The 24772-nt window shown below is 45.8% G+C and overlaps 4 protein-coding genes and 3 pseudogenes across 5 annotated transcripts; 2 read left to right on the top strand and 5 right to left on the bottom strand.

Annotated features, from left to right (window-relative positions):
* Positions 1-202: 202 nt before the first annotated feature.
* Positions 203-2975, bottom strand: LOC117856673 (uncharacterized). The gene is made up of 5 exons (XM_034739025.2): positions 2816-2975; positions 1736-1807; positions 1485-1651; positions 1287-1398; positions 203-640 (listed from the first exon to the last, which is right to left on the bottom strand). Exons 1-5 carry the CDS (start codon positions 2849-2851, stop codon positions 431-433), a joined length of 597 nt encoding a protein of 198 aa, XP_034594916.1. The 5' UTR covers positions 2852-2975; the 3' UTR covers positions 203-430.
* Positions 2976-9419: 6444 nt separating this feature from the next.
* On the bottom strand, positions 9420-12263 carry LOC117855864 (uncharacterized). Its single transcript, XM_072293864.1, has one exon. The coding sequence runs from the start codon at positions 11997-11999 to the stop codon at positions 10551-10553; it is 1449 nt and encodes a 482-aa protein (XP_072149965.1). The 5' UTR covers positions 12000-12263; the 3' UTR covers positions 9420-10550.
* On the top strand, positions 12092-14698 carry LOC117856567 (uncharacterized; annotated as a pseudogene).
* A 1012-nt stretch (positions 14699-15710) lies between these two features.
* Positions 15711-19136, top strand: LOC117856566 (uncharacterized; annotated as a pseudogene).
* Positions 19137-19264: 128 nt separating this feature from the next.
* LOC117858711 (transcription termination factor MTERF6, chloroplastic/mitochondrial) lies at positions 19265-21308 on the bottom strand. 2 transcript variants are annotated; one of them, XM_072293865.1, is made up of 2 exons: positions 21212-21308; positions 19265-20416 (listed from the first exon to the last, which is right to left on the bottom strand). In XM_072293865.1, exon 2 carries the CDS (start codon positions 20402-20404, stop codon positions 19406-19408), a length of 999 nt encoding a protein of 332 aa, XP_072149966.1. In that variant the 5' UTR covers positions 20405-20416; positions 21212-21308; the 3' UTR covers positions 19265-19405. The 2 variants fall into 2 exon arrangements, with proteins under 2 accessions (XP_072149966.1, XP_034597729.1); XM_034741838.2 differs by having other exon boundaries at positions 19265-20434; positions 21212-21304.
* LOC140220140 (tetraketide alpha-pyrone reductase 1-like) lies at positions 21115-22336 on the bottom strand (annotated as a pseudogene).
* LOC117856565 (tetraketide alpha-pyrone reductase 1-like) lies at positions 22280-22869 on the bottom strand. Its single transcript, XM_072294044.1, has 2 exons — positions 22677-22869; positions 22280-22587 (listed from the first exon to the last, which is right to left on the bottom strand). Exons 1-2 carry the CDS (start codon positions 22867-22869, stop codon positions 22412-22414), a joined length of 369 nt encoding a protein of 122 aa, XP_072150145.1. The 3' UTR covers positions 22280-22411.
* Positions 22870-24772: the final 1903 nt, after the last annotated feature.

Raw genomic sequence — 24772 nt, 5'->3', positions numbered from 1 at the left:
GTAAGGGCGAGTGTGCGCATGCGTATGTGAAGGCCTGCATCTGTACCGTGTGATTTGGAAAAAAAATAAAAATAAATGTCATTGTAAATTCAAATCTTACAACATGCCAACATGGTATACTTTATCTGAATATTTCGCCCATGCATGTAAAATTTCTTGCCTGCTACATTTTCATTGGACTTAAGAATTCTGATACCAGAAGTCGAACAAAGCAGAAGAGGGCCTTATTCACTCGGATAAAAGCAACTGACAGCCTCGAGACAAGTTTTGAGTTACATGCTGTAACAAAATACAAAAGAAATTCTGAATGTTTCTTTGACTAGTTACTTCTAGTGTCCATTCGGCTCGACATGCTACATGTCATGGAAACAAAGATACTCCGAGCATCATCTGGTAGATCTGCAACATGCAAATACACATCTGAATGTGCCTATGCAGTAGCCTCAGCTTTGGTATTCTTAGCATCTTCTTCCTCCTTGGTTCTGTTTGCCTGCTCTTTTTTCTGGGCTCTTATTAATGCACGCCTTGCACGAGGGCGCATCTCGCGTACTTGCCGGGGCGGCATCACAAAAGGTTCAAGAGGGCGGTCATGGAATGGATGCTCATTTCCAGAAAATATCCTCAGCTTGCGATCCCTGTCCTGAAGGATCAGAATAATATATGTTAGACATCAATACCATAAGCACATTGGTTATACTTATACCAGCGTGACAAGAAAAGAGGCATGATTTCTCAAAGTTACAATGTTATGGAATATTCCATCCGCACACAACATTACAATTTAATATGATGAAATCTCAACCAAGAAAAGAAATGATTGGAATATATCCAATACCAAGTTTGCTCTCCAACAGATCTAGTTATCACAGATATTTTATTTAACACTGGTTACAAGACAGCAACAATTTCTGAAAAATCATTAATTGGATCAGCTAGCTTCAACAATGCAGCGCACAGATTTAATAAACCAGGGGTGATATAATACAGACAAATAGACATTTCTCTAGCAGTCGTTGAATCAAGAAAGGACTGCTAGAGATCAAACCCAGTGAGAGTCTCAGGAAAGAGCATAAAAATGAGATACTAGTGGTGGTAATCACAGGTAGTAATAATAAAGAGGGCCAAAATTGTTCATCAATGCAAGATAAAATTAATCATTAACTGTTAAACAACAGAAAATAATGCTAGCAATAACAATCAAGTAACTAGTCCAAGAAACAAATGAGCTCATGCGGTCATGCCTTATCATCGATTAGAGAATAAAAGAGAAACAAAGTTTCACTTACATCACGCAATCTGTTCCGAGGAAGCATGCGCAGGACAGCTTTGCGAATCACTTCAGTTGGGTCTTTTTCCATCTGGTCCTTGAGCCTTCTTTCCTTTAGGTGGCCAATATACCTGTTCGGGGAGGAAACATATAACAAGAGAAACCTAATGATATCTTACATACGATGTATTGAACAATTTTGCTGGGACTTACTAACCCTGTGTGCCAGTAGTAAATCTTGTCAGTCATTTTTCTTCCTGTAACACTGATATCCTTGGCATTAAGCACAATGCACATGTCTCCATTTTCCACATGTGGTGCATACGTTGGTTTATCCTTGCCCTGTAGCACAACAGCTATTTGGGATGCCAACCGTCCAAGCACCTATCACAGAGACGAAGCAACTTACCACATAACATTTTCTGATGAATTCTTTATTACAGCTGAAACAAGTGAAAGAATCCCAACCTGACCCTTTGCATCAAACACACGCCAGCGCAGACCATCTAAATTGATTCTCCTTAAACCTGCAAGTGCTTTCTGCACAAAAGGAAGCATCTGTCACTGCCAGTACTTGACATTTTACTAGTATAGGCTCAACAACTACATTAAGGTAGTTCAGAGTCAGGAAACCAAAAAATACATGGTGGATGTGGAAACAGATTTGTAATGCATAGTTATTTGGGGATCCTATTTGCATAATTCTTCCCTTATTACAGGTAAATGAAAGAAACAGAAATACAGTTCCTTTAACTCAATATCACGAATGGATGAATCTACATAATCACACTACCATCAACCATTATATGTAATTTGTTTGCACAATACCAAAATGGTCGCAAAGAGGTGCCATCAGCATGTGCCTTACTAATATGTTCTACAAATTCAGTGGCAGGATGAACACACTTACAAGTAATAATATTGGTAGCAAAATGCCTAGCAAAGGCAGCTTAGTATGCATAAATCCAACCAGTGTGTCAGCATCACATTTCATTTCCTGCTTCCTGGTGAACCACAGCTTAACACAAGTAACAAGTCTACAACTTCACAACCCAGCACAAAATGATAACAAAGAAGTCTTCAGACACAGAGGTCTCAACCGGCAGCATGTACCATCTATGTTCAATTCAGTCCACATAAAAGCATGGCCGATCAAAATCTGGATGATTTACTGTCCAAGTTAATCCATGATTCATAGAGAACACCCCAATGGTCAGCCCCCTGTGACACACGCTCTTGAGGATCAGTCTCCCGGTCACATGCTGCCGGTCACCCCAATCGCGCAAACTAAGTTCTGGTACTCGCCGCGCTCCCTCAAGATGCCCCACGAAAACCCGAAAACCCTACACTCCCCAACCTTCCGCGCACCAAATTAAAGCGCCAGAAGGCGCCGGAGCCACGGACGCGCCACCGCCGGCTTCGAGCTTGAATCTTCAAGTTTGTAGCGGCGGGCGAGGGCAAAATGTATGCGCGTGAGGGAGGTTTTAGCTTGGGAGGAGGAGAGAGAGAAAGGGGGGAGGAGGAGGAGGAGGACGACGACGAACTCACCTTCAGGTTACCGGTGAACGCCGGCGCCGTAGCCATGTCAGGTGGACGCCGGAAGAGGAGGAGGATGCGGCGGCGGCGGCGGAAGAAGGGATCAGGCGTCGTCGCGTGCTCTGTGTCCGTGAGGCGGCGCGGCGGCGCTCCTCTGGGTATGTTGGCCCAATTGGGAGAGACGCCCACCCAGTTGTCAAAGCCCAAAATCCGAATAAAGGCCTAAAAGTTGAAAAGAACAAAAGGGCCCAGAAAAGCCCAGAAAACCAAAACGTACTTGCTACGAAGAGATTTTTTTATTTTAATATTTTGTAAAAATATATGTACTAATAAAAAATTGCAAAACTATACACGTGGAATTTACCTAAAGAAGGTAGCACACTTTCAAAAAATCATAACTAATTCATATAAACTTGGATGGAGATAAACTTTATATGAAAATTGTATCTCTCGGCGAGATATACAACTTTGTAGTTCAATATTTTTTTATTTGAAGCCATCTTGGTGCTCAAATAATTGATAAACATTTCAGATCTAAGATTGAATTTTAGATATTGAACAATTGCATCAATTCAGCCAAACAAAAAGCTAAAAATATTTAACTTAAGCAAATTTCTTATGCACTATAATAAGGATTAGGCTCAGTTGTAAGAATAAAGCACATGTATCAAACACTACCAGACATAGTCAAACAAATTAAAGATCATAAAAGAATTATTTCACTATTAATTCCATTGAAAAAGAAATTAAATAACTGAAACTACAAACTTGACAAATACTCAGAGAGGCTAAACAACAAAATGAGCACTGAAAAAATCAAGTGCATCGAAACCCTTTCGTATACACTAGAATCCATAAGAAACCTCACATCTGTGATAAGCAAATATTCAGATATGCCCAGAATCTTCAGCAAAATCATAAACGAAGGCTCCAACAATAAAAAAAACTATCTGTAATAGTTCCATTTTCTACTGACAACAGAAACACTCAGGTGTCCTTTACCTTTTCGCTAAAATTGTCATAATATATAATGTTTACTAAATTTACACCAAACATAAAAATGAGAATGAGAAGAAATAAACCACTACCTAATTACAACCGATCAATAAGGCATTTTAATAATTGATACCAAGATATGGGCATCCTCGTATTCCTAGCTATATGATTTAGTCTCAGATAGGTCTGACAATTTATAAATTAATTCTTAAAGCTAAGTAAACCCAAAACATAAAGAAACAAGATATCATATTTCTATCACTTAAATTCAGGAAAAGAATTAAGATTAGGCAGGTCAAACTGAGAAACTGAATATAAGAAAAGTATTTGTACCAGCCATCTTATTAACTAGGGACACCAACTTATAAATTCAAAAATACCAAGCCTTTAGGATTTACACCTTGATAACATAGGAATGACGGTACAATGAGTACTGGAAATTTAGAATCAAGACACTGTATGTACTTGAGGAATTTTATATTTTGAGTGTATTCAACAAAATATGACGTGTTATATTTTGAGTGTATTTGTGGAATTTTATATTTTGAGTGTTACAATGAGTACTCGCATTTCTTTTACAAAGCATAGCCATGATAGAAATCCTAATTGACCAAATCCTACATCGTACAGTACTACACGGAACGGAGCCTGTAGCATTTCCGATGAAGCAGAACATTACAGATTTTTTACACATGTAGATAGGATATAATATGTGTAACACTAGTGCCAACACAGAGCTTATTGTTGCATCAAAATGATATGATTAATTTCCTATGATTAGAGTGGTTGTATACTCCGCAAGTAAAGAAATATATAGAACTGAACGCAATTGAGAAACATTAATGATATAAAAAGCTCACACCTTAACTCCATATAAATGACAGTATAATCACCATAGGTAAGATTAGTAATGACTAATGATGAACCATAATCGTATTATATTACTAACTAAATGAGATGTCTTCATTTTCTCATTGTTGCCCGGTAGCGTGTGTGTGTATTAGCTTGTTCTCTTTAGACAAGTGCCGGGTTCTTATCATTAAAGAGTAAAGACCAATAACTAGGATTCACCCCAAAGACATATGCATCTAGACACAGATGCACAAACGAGAGTAACAAAGGATCATACTGACTCAAAATAATCTATGAACTCCAAAATTTCGGATATTGTAGGACCTAGTGAAACCACACCAATGAAAATGCCAAATTAAAAATCTAAAATAATGGCTCAAAATACGTCATTATCATCACTGGAAGAGGAATGGTGAGAGCAAATTTACTGAAATGGGGAATTAAGATTGAAATAATAAAATTTAGGTTACGTTAAAAATAGATGTTGATAAAACACATAGAAGTAGACACCGGAGGTAAAGGACATCAGCAACACCTCCTGACTATTAATAAGTTGCCAATGCTGGACTGAAACATGATATAAACCTGCAGGTTCCATTTATGGACACACAAGTATGGAATCCAAATACAACATAAGCGACTAGGATACTATGAAAGTGAAGATACAGAAACATAACAAGGAGAAATGTCCATCTTCCAGCCTTCCTTTGTTCTAAAGTTTATCTAGTCGATGCAAGTGATATTGCAATAAATGTATACCTTTCTCACTTCCTATTTTGCCTTTCAGTGAGATTGCCAATCTACAATCGTATCTTCCTGAGCTATAGTTCTGTTCTCGGGGAGCTTCTTCTTTGCTGTGGCTGCGAGGAATCGAGGCGCCGAATACCTCTTGCCTGCATCACCGCCGCAGCACTCTGGAAGTGCGGCCGCACACCTCATCGTCGTCACCAGCGTGCAGTGCTCATCAATTCGTCGAGGGCTGATTTCTTCTTCTTTGGTCAGATTGACACGACACCATACTTGTCTTCAACATTATCTTTCGGTTAGGGAGGCACTTAACGACTACTATATTGCATGGTTCGTATGCATCACAGCAGAAAATCTCGCCGACCGCCGACCGTTGCATAGAAAACGGTATGCGAGCACGACCGCTCTTTTTCTGCAGGGGTCAGCACCATGCACGTGAACACGATATGAACAAGCACCCCGATATTTCCCTGCCGACAAGCTACATCTTTCACGTGAGTATGAAGTTTTCTAGACGCTGCCGCATCGATCTGGTCAAGTGTTGCGTCAAAATATCTGGATGATGAAGAAAGAAATGGAGCCGGCACACGAAGAGAAATTGAATGCCAGCCTCGGATTCAAAAATGGAGATGAACAGATGATGCGCATAAATGAATAAGTGACATGGAAACTGAACATTTGAATTATGAGGCCTGAACTTGGAGGTGAAAGTGCAAGGGGCACATAATCGGCATTCTGCGACTCCCCACGAATTAACATGCAACCGGAACATAATCCAGAGTACGGTAAAGTGAGCCATTTTATATTGCTAAAACAACCCCAGCAACAGAACAGCAGTTCCTACAGATCAGCCATTATATTGTTATCATGCCACACACTAAGTTAAAGTGCTTTTTGTTAGAAATCTACGCATATTTCGGTACATTTTAATTCCAAAATTAAACACGTAAAAGATTATCATGAATATGTTGAGTGACTCGGTGATAGTATGATATGTGCCAGTGTTCAAGTTTAATCTCCTAATAAACAAGAACAAACCACTACTAGAAAACCTGCCTCTCGTACCGGTCCAACCGATACTGGCCAACCGGTAGTAGAGGGGGTTAAAAAAATAAAAAAATGAAAAATCTGCTGAAGACACGATCGTTTCTTTCTTTCCAAATTCTCCGAGAAACGAGCATGAACAATGAGTCGAGTCCCCTCCTCTTGGCTCCACTGAATGCTGCCCTTTTCTTGAGCCACCAATCCATCAGGTTCTGGTGTTGCAGCGGTGACTCATTTTGAGTGTTGATCATAGCGCTAATCGAGAACCAGACTTGCTGGGTGTATGAACATCTCGCGAACAGGTGCTCAGATGTCTCAATTTCCTGATCGCAAAGCGCACAAACCGCTTGATCCTGCAACCCATGCCGTTGGCGCCGTTCTGCTGTCCACAGGCGCTCTCGCAGGGCGAGCCACATGAAGAATTTAACTTTTAATGGAGCCCAGGCCTTCCAGACTGGTTTGGAGGCCGGCGATTTCGTTGATCCATGAAAAAAGGCCTTATATGCCAATCTTGCCGAATAGATACCTGAACTTTCCCAGCGCCATGAGACCTTATCCTCGACTCCTCCTAATAGCTGGATACCAGCAACAGCATGCCAAAGGTTAACATATTGGGTTAGGGCTGCTACTGTAGGCTGTCCGACAAAATCGGCTATCCATCGTTTCTCCTGCAGGGTATCAGCTACGGTTCTTGTTTTTTTGATCCGTGGCCTGACCATGTTACATAAGTCTGGAGCAAGGACGCAAGGCGAGTTCTGGCCTAGCCAATTATCCAACTAACAAAGAGCCAGATTGCCGTCACCAAGCTGAACTGAAATGGAGGTCTGAAACATTTGCTGAAGAACCACATCCTGCTCAAAATCGGTGTTCAGATGTCTCCACGGCCTATTGGGATCAGTTCTCTTCTGCCACAACCATCTTAGCCTTAAAGCAAAGGATGCAATCCTCAAATCAGGTACACCCAGGCCATCAAATTCAGTTGGCCGACAAGCAATTGGCCATTTCACTAAACACTGACCGCCAAGTGCTTTATCCTTTCCTGCCCATAGAAATCCTCTACGCCTCTTGTCCACCTCCTGAATAACCCAATCCGGGATCTTGAGTGAGATTAGGGTGTGGGTACATATGGAGCTCATCACCACCTTGACTGTGGTTAATCTACCTGCTTTGTTCATCAGAGGGGCTTTCCAGGCAGGGATTGTGGATGCCACTTTGTCAATTACAGGCTGCAAGTGTGTCTTCCGGAGTCGACCGACTGTGAGAGGCAAACCTAAGTATTGGATTGGGAATTCACTCATCTGTGCTGGAACAATGTCCCTGATCCTTTGCATTTGATCTTCAGAACAAGCAATCGGTGCCATGATACTCTTCTGCAGATTTGTCTGAAGACCAGAAGCATTTCCGAAGAAGGCAAGCATTTCCTTGATGGTAATCATGTCTTGGACTGTTGGAGATGCAAACAAAACCACATCATCGGCGTAGAGGGAGCATTGATGCTGGATTGAGGTGTCTGCTGGTGGAGAGAGCACCCCCTCCTGGACTGCTTTCTTGAGCACCTTTTGCAAGTTTTCCATCAGTAGGATAAACAACATGGGAGATAATGGGTCTCCTTGCCTGAGCCCCTTGCATTGTGTATCGGCCTTCCAGGGCAACCATTCAGCAGAACTCTTGTTGTTGCTGTGGATACCAGTGCTGAAATCCAGTCCCTCCATTTTACCCCAAAGCCCAATCTCTGCAATACTTGTAGAAGGAATGGCCAAGACACTGTCAAAAGCCTTTGAAATGTCCAGCTTAAGTAGAATGCTAGGTTTCTTTTTCCTGTATAGGCTCTTTGCTGCCTGCTCCACAAATTTAAAGTTGTCATGTATGGATCTTTGTTTGATGAATGCACTCTGGTTCACATCAACAAGGTTCCCTAATTCAGGTGCTAGTCTATTAGCCAGCAACTTTGCCACCAACTTGGCAAAACTGTGAATAAGGCTGATTGGCCCATAGTCTGATGGAGTTCTGGGCTCCTGTTTTTTGGGAAGAAGTGTAATCAGTGCTCCGTTTAGTCTGAAGAATTGGCCAAAATTACCCCTATAAACTGCATCAAAAGCTGCCATGATATCACTCCTAATTAAGCCCTGTAGAACTCTGCAGTGAAACCATCCGGCCCGGGCGATTTTTCATTAGGGAGCGATTTGATTGTGTTCCAAACCTCGGACTCAGTGAAAGGGGAGCATCAAGAGGTTGCAGGTTTGTAGCCTGAATACCGAGAGCATTAAGGTCCATGATTTCAGTTCTCTGAACAGCTGTGCCCATGATAGCATGGAAGTGATTATAAAGCAGCTCCTCCTTCTGTTGGTGTGTAAGCTACTATATCGTTATGCTCCAGGCTAGAAATGAATTTCTTTTTGGTTCTGAAACTGGACTGTATGTGAAAGAGCTTTGTATTGGCATCGCCGTCCCTTAAGAACAGCATCCTTGAACGTAGCCGTGCAATCGTCCTCTCCAAGGAAGTGAGGCCAAGAATCTTGCATTTGAGTTGCTTACGAAGCTGATGCTCCTCCAGTGTGAGTTGTCTCACTTCCTGAGCTCGGTCAAGCCATAGTATAATTGTTTTCGCCACTGAAAGCTGCGTTTTCACCTGACCGACGCTACGTTGGCTCCATCTCTGAAGTTCTTTAGCAGTATTCTTCAGCTTACAATCTAGCCGGGCAAAAGGATCGATCATCGTATTTGGGCATGTCCACCCCCTCGCTACGACTTCCATGAACCCGTGCAGCTTTAGCCACCATGGCTCAAAATGAAAGCGACGCTTGACCGTGAATACTGCGTTTGTCGCGAAATGTAACGGGCAATGATCACTCATTGCCGATGACAAAGCCTGGAGGAAGGAGAAGGGGAAGTGAGCTTCCCATTCAACAGAGACAAGAACCCGGTCTAGTTTTGCCATTGTCGGATGTGAACATTCGTTACTCCACGTGCAGCGACGTCCATGCAAGTATACATCCTTCAGTTGAAGCTCATCGACGAAACGCCGAAAGCGGCCCAGATTTCTCCTGTTTATGTTCGTGTTGCTTTTGTCGGCAGCATCCAGTAGCAGGTTAAAATCGCCTGCGAGCATCCACTTCGCGGCCACAACATTATGTACCGAACGGAGCTCATCAAGGAACAACACTTTATCCTCGTCGGGCTGGGGGTCGTAAACTGAAGTGAGGGACCAAGGATCGGATCCGGCCCCTCCAGTGATCGACACAGTGACAGAGAATTGGCCGATGTGCAAAGTAGAACAAGCAAGTTCAGGTCCTTTACAAGCAACTAGTATGCCCCCACTAGCACCGGCCGACGACATGTAAGCAAATGTCGAGAAGGAATTCCCGAGAGCTTCAGCCACGACGAACGGCGTGATCACATCGAGTTTCGTCTCCTGGAGACAAACAACCGAGGCACTGGCTTCAGCTACAACAGTGCGCAAGACATCCCTTCTAGAGCGCGCATTCAAGCCGCGCACATTCCAGATAAGAATGTTGACATTGGCCGCGTCCATGAGACTTGACGACGACCAAAGATGGTGGCGCTGGTGGTGACGGCGTTCACGCGTTCGCCGACACCGTCCCGGCCTGGCTTGCTATCTGCATAAGATCAGCATCAGACAGCGCATTAGCCGCTGGGAAGATATCCCGCAGAGCCGCGAAATGGCGCGGTTGCACAGTTGTGTTTAAGAATTTATCAAATTCAGCAGCCACAGCGCAATTTGCATCGTCGTCGTTTGAAACAATCCCAAGTTTCCGCATGGCGAGGACCTCCTCCTTTTTAGATGGGCGGACGGTGAGGTTCAGAGGCTGGTTGGCAAGGCGACCACTCCTTCTCGGCGTTGGTGCTGCCCCTGGGCAGGACGGTGGTGGCTGCGGCGTTCTTTTCGCCAGCGGCGTTTGTAGCACGAGGCGGACGCTGCTCAGAAAGGCTTCTGCCTTTGCCCGGGCTGCCTCGCAACTCGTCGTCTTGTGTTCTTGCGTGAATGGTCACGACAGACGAGATCTGCGAAGGCGCGGCGCACTGCGGGGCGTCCAGCGCTGCGCCGGCGACGCCAAGGTTGTTCTGCTCAGCCGGTGGAGCCATCGGCTCAGGCTGTGACACGGTGTTGCTCCGGGTGCGCGGACGGCGTTGGTATGTGCGCAGGCCGCAGGGCCGTGGAAGGTTGCGCATCCCCCGAAGCGGAGGAGCGGGAAAGCGCGCCGGTCGAAAACAGAGATTCAAGCAGCATCGGATCCTCTTCGCGGGCATCATGGTCTTCAGCGCGGTACAGTGGCAGATACTGTTCCGGCGATAGCTCGGCGGGAGCAGGCGTAGGTGTGCAGATGGCCCGTGAGCCGTTGAGAGGTGAGGTCGACGGGCACTGTAGCTGTGTCATCCTCGCAGGGCATGGGCACTCTGGCGCCTCGGGCTCGTGCACAGATGGTGACGCGCTGCTTGTGGGGGCCGGGTGAGGAGCTTGCTCGGTCTCATCACGGGATTTTGCTCCGGGGGAAACGGGATCTGTCGGGGGAGGCACCGTTCGCCCCCCGTTCTGGCCCACAGACGCATGTAGCGCCGTTGGCCCGCCGTTCAGGGCCGACACCGCCGTGGCAGCTGCCGTCGACTGGATTCCAACGGAGCCGCCGCCCGTCGTGCTGACGGTGGCGTCCCTCCGCCGCCGAGGCTCGGCAAGCACCTTGAACGCGTGCGCCGACCGGGGTGGGGAAAGGTGACGACAGGCATCCCTCAGCTGAATCCCCGATGCGCCCCCACCGGCCGGCGGGCTGTTGCCGTCTTCAACGCCGGGCGTGGTGGAGAAACCGTGCATCCGCGGCCCGTAGCCGTGAGAGCCACCGTAGTCGCGGTCCGGATTCCCGTCTGGCCAGGAATCACCATCATCGGACGGCAGCGAAGGTCCCGGCGAGGGGGAAGGAGATCTCGAACGAAAATCGGCGATGTGCCTCAACCGAATTAGGACATCGTATGCCAGAACTTTCTTTTGCCGCAAGTATGGAGGGAGATTCCCAAAGACTCTTTGCATCACTGGATCCTCGTAAAGTACCTGCTGTTCATGCTCGGCGATGAGCAGCCGCTTCCTCCTAGGGATGCAGCTCGGGTCATGTGTCCACGCCTGCACCTTGAACTTGGCCATGTCGGTGCGCGCGTCGTCGACGTGCTCGATCCAGCAGGAGGAGGATAGGATCGCCCGTGCAGTACGTTCACTCCACGCGTGCGCAGGAACACCGTCCAGCTCCAGGGAGACGCGGAACTGGAGAATGCGCGAGTCAGCACGAACTAGCCGCGTCCACGGCCGGAAGAAGAAGCGAGTGTCGCCGACGGGGACGCTTCCGGCGCTCATGGCAGCATCCCTTGCACGCTGAGAGGTGAAGGTCACCAGGAATTGTTCAGGCCAGAAGCGCCGGATGGAGAAGTTGTCGCCACCGGCGACGGGGAGCTCGGCGAGTGCGCGGCGCAGACCATCGATGGGCATATCCGCCGGTGCGCCCGGGGCCGCCGCAAGTAAGGCCAACCGCAGACGACCCTCCTCCGTGTTCATGGCAGCGTCGCGGGCGAGAAAGCAGAGCTCCTCAGCGGGACGGGAGGCAGGATGACCGGGCGGGGTTTCATCATCGCCGAAGTAGAGCGACGATGGGCCGCTTCCTCCCCCAAGCTCATCACGTGAACCTCCCGTAAGGGCGGCCGCGGCAGGTTCAGTTGGCTCGGCCGGTTTTGTCCCTGAGCGTGCCCGGCGGCCGGGGGGTTAGCACCCGTGTGCGTGCGCGCCGCCCGTCGTGTTCTCTGTATCCGCCTCTTCAGTTCAGTTAGAGGACTCGAGCGGTGATGTAAACCTGAATTGTGCTCCTGATAATGAACCTATCCGGAAACGACACCGTTCTCCAAGCTCTGAAAGTGTTGCGCAGACGCTCCGCTGCCGCTGCCTAAGGAGGAAGCCTGCTGTTGCATTTGCCTACTTTAAAGATACACATACACATAGCCTTGGGTGCTGTTGCATTTTTTATGGCACGTATTTCATTAAGAGGAGAAGGGTGCTGTTGTATTTGCCTACTTTAAAGATACACATAGCCTTGGGTTTCACCATGACTTCTCAACCTACTCAGAGATGATACAAATTTTATCCCATTCATTCCAGGGGAAGATGCTCGTATCCTTTTTCTGTGAGGTTATCTCGGCAACTGATAGTGGAGGTCCTGAAATCTTGACACTCATTGATCAACTTAGAAAAACATGTGTCACTTCTCACGTACTCTCATTTGCAGCCAATTGCTTGATCAAGGCATACACCACATGCCACGATGCACAAGCAACAATAGAGAAGTTTTGTCACCTTTGCAGACTTGGATTTGTCCAACAATTTGGCTTGCAACTTTCTGCTCAAATTTGTATCTCAGAGCGGTGAATCGGATATGGTTGTCACCACTTATGATCAAATGAAGTGCTTTCAGTTGACGCTGGATGCTCATTCATTAAACATAGTCACCAGGTCGCTTTTCCAAGCAAATAAGGCTGATGAAGCATTCTAAGTGTGGGTTGGGATGATTGAAATGGGAGTGAAACCAGATGTACACGGATACTCGTCATTTATAATTGGTCTTTGTGATTGTGGAAAGTATGACCTTGCTTATAACATGATAAGCATATATACTGTTCTACAAGAAATCACCCAGGAGAGGTTTCCAATTGAGGCCATGGCTTATAACATGGTAATTGATGGACTATGCAAAGAAATGAAACTGGAGAAGGCTGAAAAAGTCTTGGAGAACAAGACCAAACATGGATCTGCCCCTGATCAATATGGTTATAGCTATCTCATTCGTAGTTATTGCAAAATGGGTAACCTAGAAAAGGCGTGGCATCATGTTGAAGCTATGGTATCCCATGGCATTGAGATAAATTGTCACATTGTTGGCTATCTTCTACAGTGCCTCAGGAAATTAGGCATGACATCTGAAGTTACTGTGTACTTCCAGAAATTTAGAGGTTTAGGACTCCATTTTAATGGCATGCTTTATAACATTGGTATGGATGCTTATTGCAAGCTTGGGAACATGAACGCAGCAGTTCAGCTACTGAATGAAATGATGGCTGAAGGTTTGGCACCAGACAAAATATACTATACATGCCTGATCAATGGTTACTGTCTCAAAGGAGAAACAGAAAATGCTTGGCAAGCATTTGAGCAGATGCTGAAGGCAAATATAAAACCAGATGTAGTTACATATAACATATTGGCCAGTGGATATAGCAGGAATGGTATTGTTATGAAGGTATTTGATCTTCTAGAGCACATTATGGACCAAGGGTTGGAGCCTAATTCACTCACCTATGGTGTAGTTATTGCTGATTTTTGTATAGGAGGCAACCTGAGCGAAGCAGAGGTGTTATTTAATATAGTAGAAGAAAAAAAGGATAGATGATATTGAAGTGATGTACAGTTCTATGGTCTGTGGTTATTTGCGTTCAGGCTCGACTGACCATGCTTACATGCTTTTCCTCAGGGTTGCTAAACAAGGAAATATGGTGGATCCGTTTTCATGTTTCAAATTGATAAGCGGCCTTTGTAGAGATGGAAAAGTAGAACGGGCTTCAAGTGTATGTAGCATGATGCTGGAAAAGAATGTTGTTCCTCATGTAATTTCCTACAGCAAACTTATATCAGCTTATTGTCAGACGGGAGATATGCACAATGCTCGCTTATGGTTCGATGATATGGTTGAGCGAGGACTTTCTGATGTCATTGCATACACTGCACTGATGAATGGTTATTGCAAGGTTGGCCGGTTGAAAGAAGCTTGTGATTTGTTTGATCAAATGATAAATTTTGGAATCAAGCCTGATGTAGTTGCATACACTGTGCTATTGGATGTCCACCTAAAGGAGATTCTGTACCGAAGGTGGCAGGACATTGCTAAGGAAACAAGGAGTATTCTTCTTAGAGCAAAGCATAAGACGTGGCTGAGCAATATGAAAAACAATGAAATTGAACCTGATGTAGCCTATTACACAGTATTAATTGGCGGGCAGTGCAAAGCAGCATATCTAGATGAAGCTCGGGGATTGTTCGATGAGATGTTAACAAAAGGACTTGCTCCTGATGTTTACGCATACACAGCTCTTGTAAATGGATACTGCAGCCAGGGAGAAACAGCTAAGGCCGAAGATCTTTTACAAGAAATGTTGGATCAGGGAATGAACCCAGATGTACTGACATTTTCAGTATTAAGTAAGAGAACATGAGAGATTGAAAGGTTCATTCCTATTTATGATGCACCGGTTGTTGTGTGTTGATGAATGACTGAAGAGATCATGCCAACATAAAGGATCATTATCGTTTTCATTTCTGCAAAAACGATCGAGCACTGCATAATTACTGAGATCTGGTACGGGTCGCCGTCGTCTCCGGCTTGGCCCCCCGGCCGTTTCGCCAGGCACGCACCGGCGGTAAGTCCCGCATCGTCGTCGTCGTCATCGTCGCCTCCACGTCGCCATTATTGAGCACTGTTGTGTTTAGCTTGGAGCCGTTGGCTAGCTCACCTCCCTCTCCCTGCTCTTTTAATGGCGGGATTAGCAGGGACATCGTGATGATTGAGGGTACCCCCGTTCCTCTTTTCTTTCGTTTTGCCTCCTTTTAAGCTCGCCTAGCTTTCCTTCGTTCTTTATTCTTTTCATTTTTTTCCCCTGACCGTGTATCTTCCTGCGGGTTTCATCCCCTTTCTTTACTTACCTCTGCTGCATACTTTGGCCTCGTCCTTGCGTGTGGGCCACCTTGTCTCTCAGGTCTCAGCAGCTAGCTCCTGCACTACTAATCCTACCCTCCACAAATATCAGCTCTTAATCCTCCTCCAAGCCACTGTTAGTTGTCAGCCTATGTAGTAGCTGTGCTGGCGTTAGGACCTCTCTGCTTGTTCATCGTTTTTGTTGTGCTCAGTTAGTTGCTCTTCTTGTCCTTTTGCACCTCACCTTTCATTTCATTCCTTTGCATTGCAAGGGACATAGGCTCTGTCTAGTTCAGTGAGTGAAATTTTACCGAGCTTAGTCATCGCCCTCCTATTCTTCTTCCGTTCTCCTCGGTGGCAGCTCATGGCACATAGCAGGAGCTCATGACATGCGAGTTCAGATAGCTCATCAGTGTGAGGGGTTACCTGAGCTTTGTCCTTCTCTGAAGCTTGACATGGAGTGGTGTTGCTTGCAGTACATGCTCTTGATAGCTTTGGCAGGTTCTTGGTGATTGAAGCATAGTCCAGCAGCCATGGAGGACCCAGGACTAGAGGCGCTCAAGGAAAGAGGATTCAGTGCAGAAACACCATCTTCTCATCAGCAACACCGACACTCAAGAAGGTTAGTATGCAGTAGTTTTTTCAGCATGATGCATATGGTTCTTCTAGCAGTGTGACTGTGTGAGTGTCTGACCATATATTCCTTTTCTTTTTTGAGCAAACAAAAACTGAGGATAAATTCTATAAAAGGCCATAACAGTGGTTTCGATCGCCTTTTTTTGATAATACTGTTTGATTCTTATTTGGTTGCATTAGCAGCATTTTCTGCATAGACCTATTTAAATTTTTGTGTGTTACTGTGCTCTGCCATTGTCTTCAGCAGATCACTTCAATAGTCTCTCAGGTGACATGTACTGCCAGTAATGATGTTGAAAGTTTCTGTTCTAGCTACGCAGAGTGCTCGTGCCTTTTCTGTGAATTTGAATAGGAACAGCATTATAGACAGTTGTACTTGAAAAATCATTTTCCAGCACCACATCTTTATGCTATTATGTTTCGTGTCTCCTTTGACTGAAAAAAGATCCTCCTTTGACTACAGAAATATTCAGTTTCAGCATCCTGAGCTGCCAAGCTTTCAGTTACACCTCAAGTGCTTGATTTTCTATCTAACCTTGATAAATTGTTCTCTTTTCAGTGCTATAAGCACATATGTAAATGTCACTGACATATCGCTGTGACTCTCCGATCACATACCTGTGGGTAATCTAATTTGTTTTTTGTTTTTGCTTGTACTGCTTTCTTGTTCATCGAGTGGTCAAAGCAATTATTCTTCAGCCACTTATTTTATTTTGACTGAACTTTGCTTGTTCCACTCCATTTCCTTATTGTGCAGACAACCAATCGCAATAAGATGCTCCATACAAGATATTCTCTTAACCTCCCTGACAAATTTCCCGAGCATCGCATCATCACCAGTGCAGAGAGAACTGAAAGAACTATTTCAAAGGTTAGTTCCATACCCTAACAAATTGGTTCATGATCCTGATCTCGAGGGCCTATCTGTTTCCAAAAGCTGAAGAAAAGCTGTCAAAATGCAGGTCTTCCATCCATTCTTTATGAATCACGTTCCTTTTCTTAATAACTTAGTATATCATGATGCCAACAAAATGATGTTTTGTCATATCTAGGGAGATGTGATTAAAGTCATTAGTTATGATTATGCTCCCTTTTTAAAAATTATGTGTGTGTGTGTGCTATAGTCAGGAACTGTGTTTCAAGTCCAAATTTTGAACAGCATAAAGTAAATTATCAAAAAAGAATAGTCCAGATGTTTTGAATGCATTTAATCATACGTGCTATTTAGACCTTTTAATCTTTGATTCCTGATTTTGTTTTGAATGCAGTCTGTTGCAGACTTGGCCTGACAGTCCTTGAGGAGGAAGTTGTTCGCAAGGAACTGCACCTGCTGTCCTTATACAGAGCCGCATTTGATCAATACCTCGGTGTCTCTCCTCGTGCTTCTGCTCTGGTTCAAACCTTTGCCACCTGGAACAGATCAATGCTCAGGGGTTATGTTGCATACGAAGGCAACAGTTGTTGATCAGGTGGAGAAAGAATCGCACCGTCAACGCGGCAGAAAGACCACTGACGAGGGCACCCTTCGCCTGAGAAACATCAAGGAGTCTGCAGCCTATAACCTGCCAACACACTGATTATAAACGCGTATGACAGCTTCTCTTCCATTCATCGATACAGTTATTAACTCTGTTTTAGTTGCTGATTCTTCTTAAGTGAAAGCATCTGACGTGGCTTTGATGTTGCTGAAGCATACTCAGGAGCTATCAAGATCATCTTCAGGGCGGTCCAGTCTCGCAAACTTCTTGAGTGCTTCTATCACTGAATATGTACCCAAGATCTCCTGCAAACTTTCAGAGGACATACTAAGGTGCATTTCTGCTGTCTACTGCAAACTTGCGAGCAAGCCATTGAAAGAGGCAAAATTTGAGCCATCGTCCACTCCTTCTTTCTCATCTGCATCGAGTTCCTTTTCTCTGAAGTACCCGGTCGATAGTTGGAGCCCTCGATGCCATTACAATGTCGACACAACCTCTGATGCATATGGTTCATTTGATGGGAGTAATGTACAATACACTGGGATGATAATTTTTCCAAGGATACATATAGATGAAGACAAATTTGAGTATGCCTCTAAAATGCTGGATACTATCACGTAAGCGAACTTGTAAAAGATTAATATAGGAAGGAAAAAGAACTTGATTTACATTTTACAGTTGGTCCCTTTGTGTCCCAGAACGCTGATAAAACGGCTGGAGAAGATTGACCCTACAAAGATGGAACATGAAGAGCAACTCTGTTTTTGGATTAACATCCACAATGCTTTGGTTATGCATGTATGTTCAATATTTTTAGCTATTACCACCTTAAAGAATGTTTGCTTTTAGACTCAGCATGATACATAACTAACATTGCTTCTGAAATATTACAGGCTTTCATGGCCTATGGGCTACAGGAAAAACGCATGAAAAGCACTGACATGATTCTGAAGGTACAATTATCATACTTTTAACAATCAGTCAAATAACAACCACACTGGCATTCGAATCACATATGAATTTCTCTGACAGTGTTGAGTAATCTGTTCCAGGCTGCATATAATGTGGGTGGACATTCAGTAAACTCCCAAATTATTCAGAACTCAGTTCTAGGATGCCAATCCCACTGCCCTTCACTGGTATGGCATTCATCAATATAGCAATTATCAGTCAAAGATTTATAACAAAAGAAAAGAAATGTTCGCATCATGAAAGGATAATACTAACATACTGGGCCTGAAATTACAGTGGGTTCGCACGCTATTTTCACCAACAAAAAAATCAGGGAGCTCCATGCATCCATATGCGCTTTGTCATCCAGAGCTAATTGCTCACTTTGCTCTTTCCACAGGAGCATTTTCAGATCCACCTGTAAGCTCCACTGCCCTTACTAATTTTTCACCATTCCAACCTTATGTTACTAAGTTATAATTATTGTGAATGACTTCTACAGGTAAGGCTGTACACAGCTAAGAAATTACCACCAACTGGAGCAAGCCAGGACTGAGTTCATTCAAGCAAATGTCATGGTCAGGAAGCAGACCATCTTCCTACCCAAAGTTCTCCACTTTTATGCATAGGATGCTGCTCTAGAGTTGCCTGACCTGATTGACATGGTATGTGAGAGCATGCCTGAACTTCAGCAAAAAGAGATCAGACAATATCTGAGGAGGAGGATTGACAAATGTGTTGAGTGGTTGCCCTACAAATCTTCTTTCAGATATACTGTACATAGGAGTTTGGCTCAATAGAAACTATTTTCCTCTATATGTTTGTGCCTGTAAGTATTGAACTAAGAAAAATTGATTTATGCGAGTGTAAATAGGTGAGTGGTAAATTTTCAAAGGGAGGAAAGTTATAGCGTTAAAAAGCTTCTTTCTGTTTACCGCTCTACCACAAATTTGCGGATATCGATCGAGGTATTTAATGACAGAAGGGAAAGCCCACATGGCGTGCACTTTCTTGCTCTCAAATAAAATAGATATTCTCACGATCAACTAATCAAGATACTTCTTCTGATGTTCAAGAACAATACAACCTGAAGGTACAAACGAAAACATTCACTTGAAACAAAAAAAAACATACTACCTGGGAACTAGAGACAAGATGAGTACCTAAACTGCTGCAACCAAACCAAATTTCATGGCAAACTTCTTCTGATTACAGTCTAGCATCTCGCTGAGGCTGCAACTTGAGTTCTTCTGCTTGAGCACCTTGTGACGGTACTCCAGGCTCCTCTTGAGGCCATGGCGAAAGAACTGGGGGTAATCTACCACCTCACCCATGTCCCGCCCCATTTCTTCGACCAGGAACTTTATCCTTGGCTCCAAGCAATGCTTGACGCTCTTGATAAGAACAGGAGGGTATCCAGCCACCAATGCCATAACCTGACCCTTGCTGAAACCGCAGCTCCGCAAGAACGCTAAATTGGGCCGCAGAAGCTTATCCACATCTCGTGACAATATATCAGGGAAGCTCATGATCACCCTTTTGAGATCTAACCCCTGTAACCCGACCTCCGACTTGAGGAATTCGGCAGTGGGACGCAGCCGTTTATCGATACTGTACCCCATGATGTACGGCTCCTTGGTAAGGATCTTGCCGATCATGCCTTCCTTGTCCATGTCCAGGTCCACAAGAAAGTCGACCATCTGCGAGAACTTGGCCTCAATGCTGTAGCTGATGAGGCGCGGGTTGACCATGAGCAGCTTGGCGAGCTGCTTCTCGGAGACGCCGAGTGTCTGGAAGAAGGCCAGGAGTGGGCAGAGTTTCTCCTCTACGCTGTGGAAGAGTATCTGCGGGAACTTGGCGATGGCCTGCGCCACCTCCCCGGGCTTGGCCTGCAGCGTGGCGAGGCACTGCACCGTGGGCACAAGCTTGCCGTCCACGGGCAGGGTGAGCACCTTGGGGCACTTGGCCACCACGTGCCGCAGCCTCCGCCGCTCGATCTTGACGCTGGTGAGGAGGTAGTCCCAGACGCCCGAGGCCTCGCCGGCGTCGAGGCTGTGCAGGTTCTTGCATCTCCTTGCCATGCGCGCGACGGTCTCCTCGTCGAACCCGTTCTCCCTCAACCACTGCGTCAGGCTCTTGCCATTACTGACGCCGCTGGCCATTGGGATCCTTCCCTGTCCAACAACGAAATCCTGTGACAGAATTAGCATGCTAGAGAGGACACCCTTGTCCTCCGGTGGAGCCGATTGAGGGAGCGGGAGCCAAAAAAAAATTGGCTCCCCGCGGCTTCTCGCGTCGTTGGACACCCTTGTCCTCCGGTGGGGCCCGCGGGCGGAGGTGGCCGGCGGCGGGCGCAGACGAGGCCCGAGGGCGGCGGCGCGCGCTGGGGCGCGGGGCGGGGCGGAGCTGGAGGGAGCTGCGGCGGGTGAATGGATAGGAAAGAGAGGAAGGGAAGGAAAGTGGGGAAGGATGGGAAGAGAAGAGAAAAAGGAGAAAGGGAAAAATAAAAAAAAAGGGAGAGAAGGGAAAATAAAGAGAGAAGAAAAAATAGGAAGAAACGAGAAAATCGAAAAATAAAAATAAAATGAATAAGGGTATTATAGACATTTTATCATTTTTATCCATGTTACACGGTTAGGAAAAGCTATTTTGCTAAATTTTTTCCATCTAGACAAGTCGAAACTAAAAATACTGCTTCACTGGAGAAGCCACAACCCCAATTGTTTTAACCACAGCCGCAACCTACTAGACGGACCTTACTATCGTCTGAAATACTAATTTTTTTATACTCTCTGAACTACTAATTTGGTCACTGCAACGCACCACTCACCACCCAACATTTCCAAAGAAAAAAAGAAACAAATCGAAGATAGTTAACAGGTGTAGGGCTGCAAAGACGATGATAAAACTTTGCGTCTAGAATCAAAATTGAGCAGCAGCACACAAGTTCGGAGGAAGATAGAATCCACCTTGTTCTCGGCACCGGAGAAGGAGAGGCTGCGGGCGCGTAATCGAGTAGGAAGGAGAGAGGGAGGGGAGGAGGATAAGAGAAGATGACGGTGCTTATCTGTCTGTCTCTGACTGTATCAAAACTGGGAGAGAGCTGCAGCGATCTGAAAGGCCCAAAAATACATAGGCCGGCACGACTAAATTCAGCCCAGAAGCACATAGCCCGGCACCACTAAATTCAGTAGGCCCATGGCTCAAATTCAGTGGGAAGGAGGAAGATAATGCTGAGGAGTGAGAGGACCCATGGCTGAAATGAACTACTCGTTTTCCCTTTCCCCCCTTTTAGTGTGTTGTGTAGGTTCTTGGATGTAAAGGCTTTGTACTGTTCCAGGAAGTTTAATATAATCCCTACCCCTTTCGCAAATTTTTTTTTGCATTCCTGACCAACATTGTTACGTTGTACCGTGTCATTGGTGATTTTTGAAAAAAGAAACACACAAAGAGAACAAAGTTATCGACCACTAAAAATGCAAGATGGAACACATCTCAACTGATTATTCTCTTCATACGGCTATGTGATCTCTTCTGCTGTCACTCACAGTCCAAATACCTGTTATTGTATAGAAACTACAAATATATGCGACTGTGCAACAACGCAGGTCTTCCACGCCAGAATTCAAAGGAGAGAGAGCTCGTGCTCGCGTTCTCCGTCGGGAGATGGCGGTGTCCGACGAGCGACTCCACGGTGTCGTCGAACATCTCCTCGACGCGCCTTGAACCCCTGCATCCCCAGCGCGCGGGCCTTGGAGGTGTCGTAGCCGTACGACTGCTCGGCGTAGACGTGGGCAGGCTCTTGGGGATCGGGTACGAAGGGAACCGCCGCATGAGCAGGGCGGCGAGGTCGCCGCAGTCCAGCACCGCCGCGTTGCAGATGTACCTCCCCTGCGCGCCGGCGGCCTCGTAGGCCAGGATGTGGCAGCTCGCCACGTCGTCGATGTGGACGTAGTCCATCCGCCCGTACACCGTGAACTTCCCCGTCTCCCCTACAACGACATGGTTTCACTGGCATTCAGAAACTAGAACGTGTGTGCAGAGAATATGGTTCTTTCCAGAGCAGGAAAGCTGCACAGCGTGTATGGCGACATCTAGAGTGTGATGGACCAGCAATTAGGCTTACGAGACCTGATGAACAGTTAACAGCGTGGTCAGATATGATTCGATCACGCACCTTGGAATAAGCCGAGGACATCTGAAGAAGTGGGGCCAAGCTCGGGGGACAGACTAGGTCCGATAACAAAGGTGGGAAGAACAGTCACGAGGTCGATCTTATGCTCCTTGGCGAACTCCCAGGCCGCCTTCTCAGCTAGGATCTTCGCGACAGCGTACCATATCAAGGATCACATCGGAGAGATAACAAACACTCTTCAGAGAAATTGTTTGCACTGGCATAAGATCAGAGTGAATTAGGATTGGATTGTCCCAAGCTCACCTGGAGACTCTCGCAGTACTCGATGGAGCTCCATGATGTTTCATCCAGTAACACGTTAGGGGGCAGGTCAGCTTCGTCCTTGATCCTCACAGTTGACGATGAAGATGTGAGGATGACCCTTTTGAGCAAGAGATTCTTTTTGCATGACCGTAGCACGTTCAGAGTGCCATTTATTGCTGAATTAAGCATTTGCTCCTGCAAAGTCGTACCATCATATTTATTGTTTAAAAGACTTAGAGCAACTCTAAAAAACTGTTAATTTTACCCCAATACCTCTTTTAGGGGAAAAAAAAGAGAAAAAAAACTTCAACAATCCATTAGAACTCCCAAAAATATTAGCGACGCGCAAAAAACACCGCTCGCCCCGCGTATATTCGCGTCGGCCGGTCTTCCCCAATCCGCCTCCCTCCCCTTCCCCGCGCGCGTTTTTTCCCGTCGTGCTGTGCCCGGACTGCGGCGACTCCGTCGAGCGGGCGGCACCGGGGTAGGCTGACATCCTGGACGTGCACGCGTGGTCGGGTAGCTGCAACCCGGCGAGGAAGCGCAAGCCACAGTGCCCCGCACCGCGGTGCAAGGAGGCGCTCACCTTCTGCAACACGATGCAGTGCAAGGGGTGTGGCCTCAAGGTGTGCCTCAAGCATCGGTTCCCAGCGGACCACAGCTGCGCGGCGGCGAGAGCGGCGGCCGCGAGGAGGGCAGTCGGTGGGAAGTGCGGCCACGACGCACGGAAGAAGGATGGCAGCTGACGGCCACTAGTGGTGTCCATCCGGAGCTTCAAGATCTGCTGAGCTTCAAGATCTCCTGAGGTTTGATGTATCTGTAGCTTCAAGATCCGGCGGGGCGAGCAGCGGGGCGGCAGCGCCGGCGGTGGGCGGTGGCGATGCACGCCTCGTGCACTCCGGCGGGCGCTTGCACTACGTGGCCAGTGATGGCACGCAGCTCAAGGTCTGAGTCCTTGACGACGACGATGGCTCCTCACCTGCTGCACTCCGGTGGCGCTTGAAGCACGCGGTTGATTTTTCGGACAGATTTTAGCCTTACACCGCTATTCAATTTTTCTTTCTTTCTTCTGCAATTTTTCTTTCTTTCTTCTGCATAAGTTCTTAATTTCTCAGTTCAACTTTAGAAACTTCCCATTCTTACAGTTGCATAATACTCACCTCATATTTGTATTCACTTCAGGTTCTAGGAGATAGAGTAGAAGCACAAAGCTCCAGAATGCCCATGGAGCTTGTATTCAGGCACTGCGACAAAGATACACTGAAGATAGCCATGGTGAAGTATGAAGAGACTTTCGGACAAGTAAAGCTGAAAGGCTTCGATCTCTACAACATTCCAATTTTAGTGTTTGGAGAGTTGGAGGAACATTCTTTCTAGCAACAGAAATTCTTGAATTAGTATAAAAACACTATAGTGGTGAATGGGTGTTTACAGGGACTCAGCTACTGAACTATTCCTGCTCCCATATTACATGTTGTAGTGCTCATAATTCTTGAAGATTGTCGGTAATTATAGTGCTATAAGAGTTTGGATTCTGCGTACCTTGAACTTTACTAATATCAACTGGGCTATACTGCTAACATATAATCCAAGTACAAATGCTGTTCTGCATTTTGTTTCCTTTTCTATGTAGATCCCTTGAAAGCTCAAACAACACTACTCAAAACAGAAGGGGTCGAGGAGGTCCGGTGCATGGCGCAGCACAGGTCCGGTGCATGGCGCAGCACGTGGAGAAGGACGCCTGGTGTCATGGGTCGAAAGGTGGGCAGGCTAAGTATATTGGCCGAATTATGACAACATGGCCTTTTTTTTAAAATTATTGGGAGATAGTTCTTAGTGTTTTTTTTGGCTTAATTTGTTTTTTGGGGGAAAATATTTTTAGCATAGCTCTCAATACCTCGTTTTGGGGAAGAATTTTTTGAAAAACTCTTGAAGTTGCTCTTATAAGACTCATGGAAAGTAGTGGATCAATTCGCCAGTTCATTCATGGGACTGTCCTCTCTTCAATGAATTGAAATATCCATTTTCTATCAATTACCGTTCCTATCCATTGGATGTAGATCCAACTATCAAAATCACACCCCCCTTCTCT

The sequence above is a fragment of the Setaria viridis genome, chromosome 5, assembly GCF_005286985.2.
Source record: "Setaria viridis chromosome 5, Setaria_viridis_v4.0, whole genome shotgun sequence".
Taxonomy (NCBI): domain Eukaryota; kingdom Viridiplantae; phylum Streptophyta; class Magnoliopsida; order Poales; family Poaceae; genus Setaria; species Setaria viridis.
This window is presented reverse-complemented; position numbering and strand designations above follow the sequence as displayed.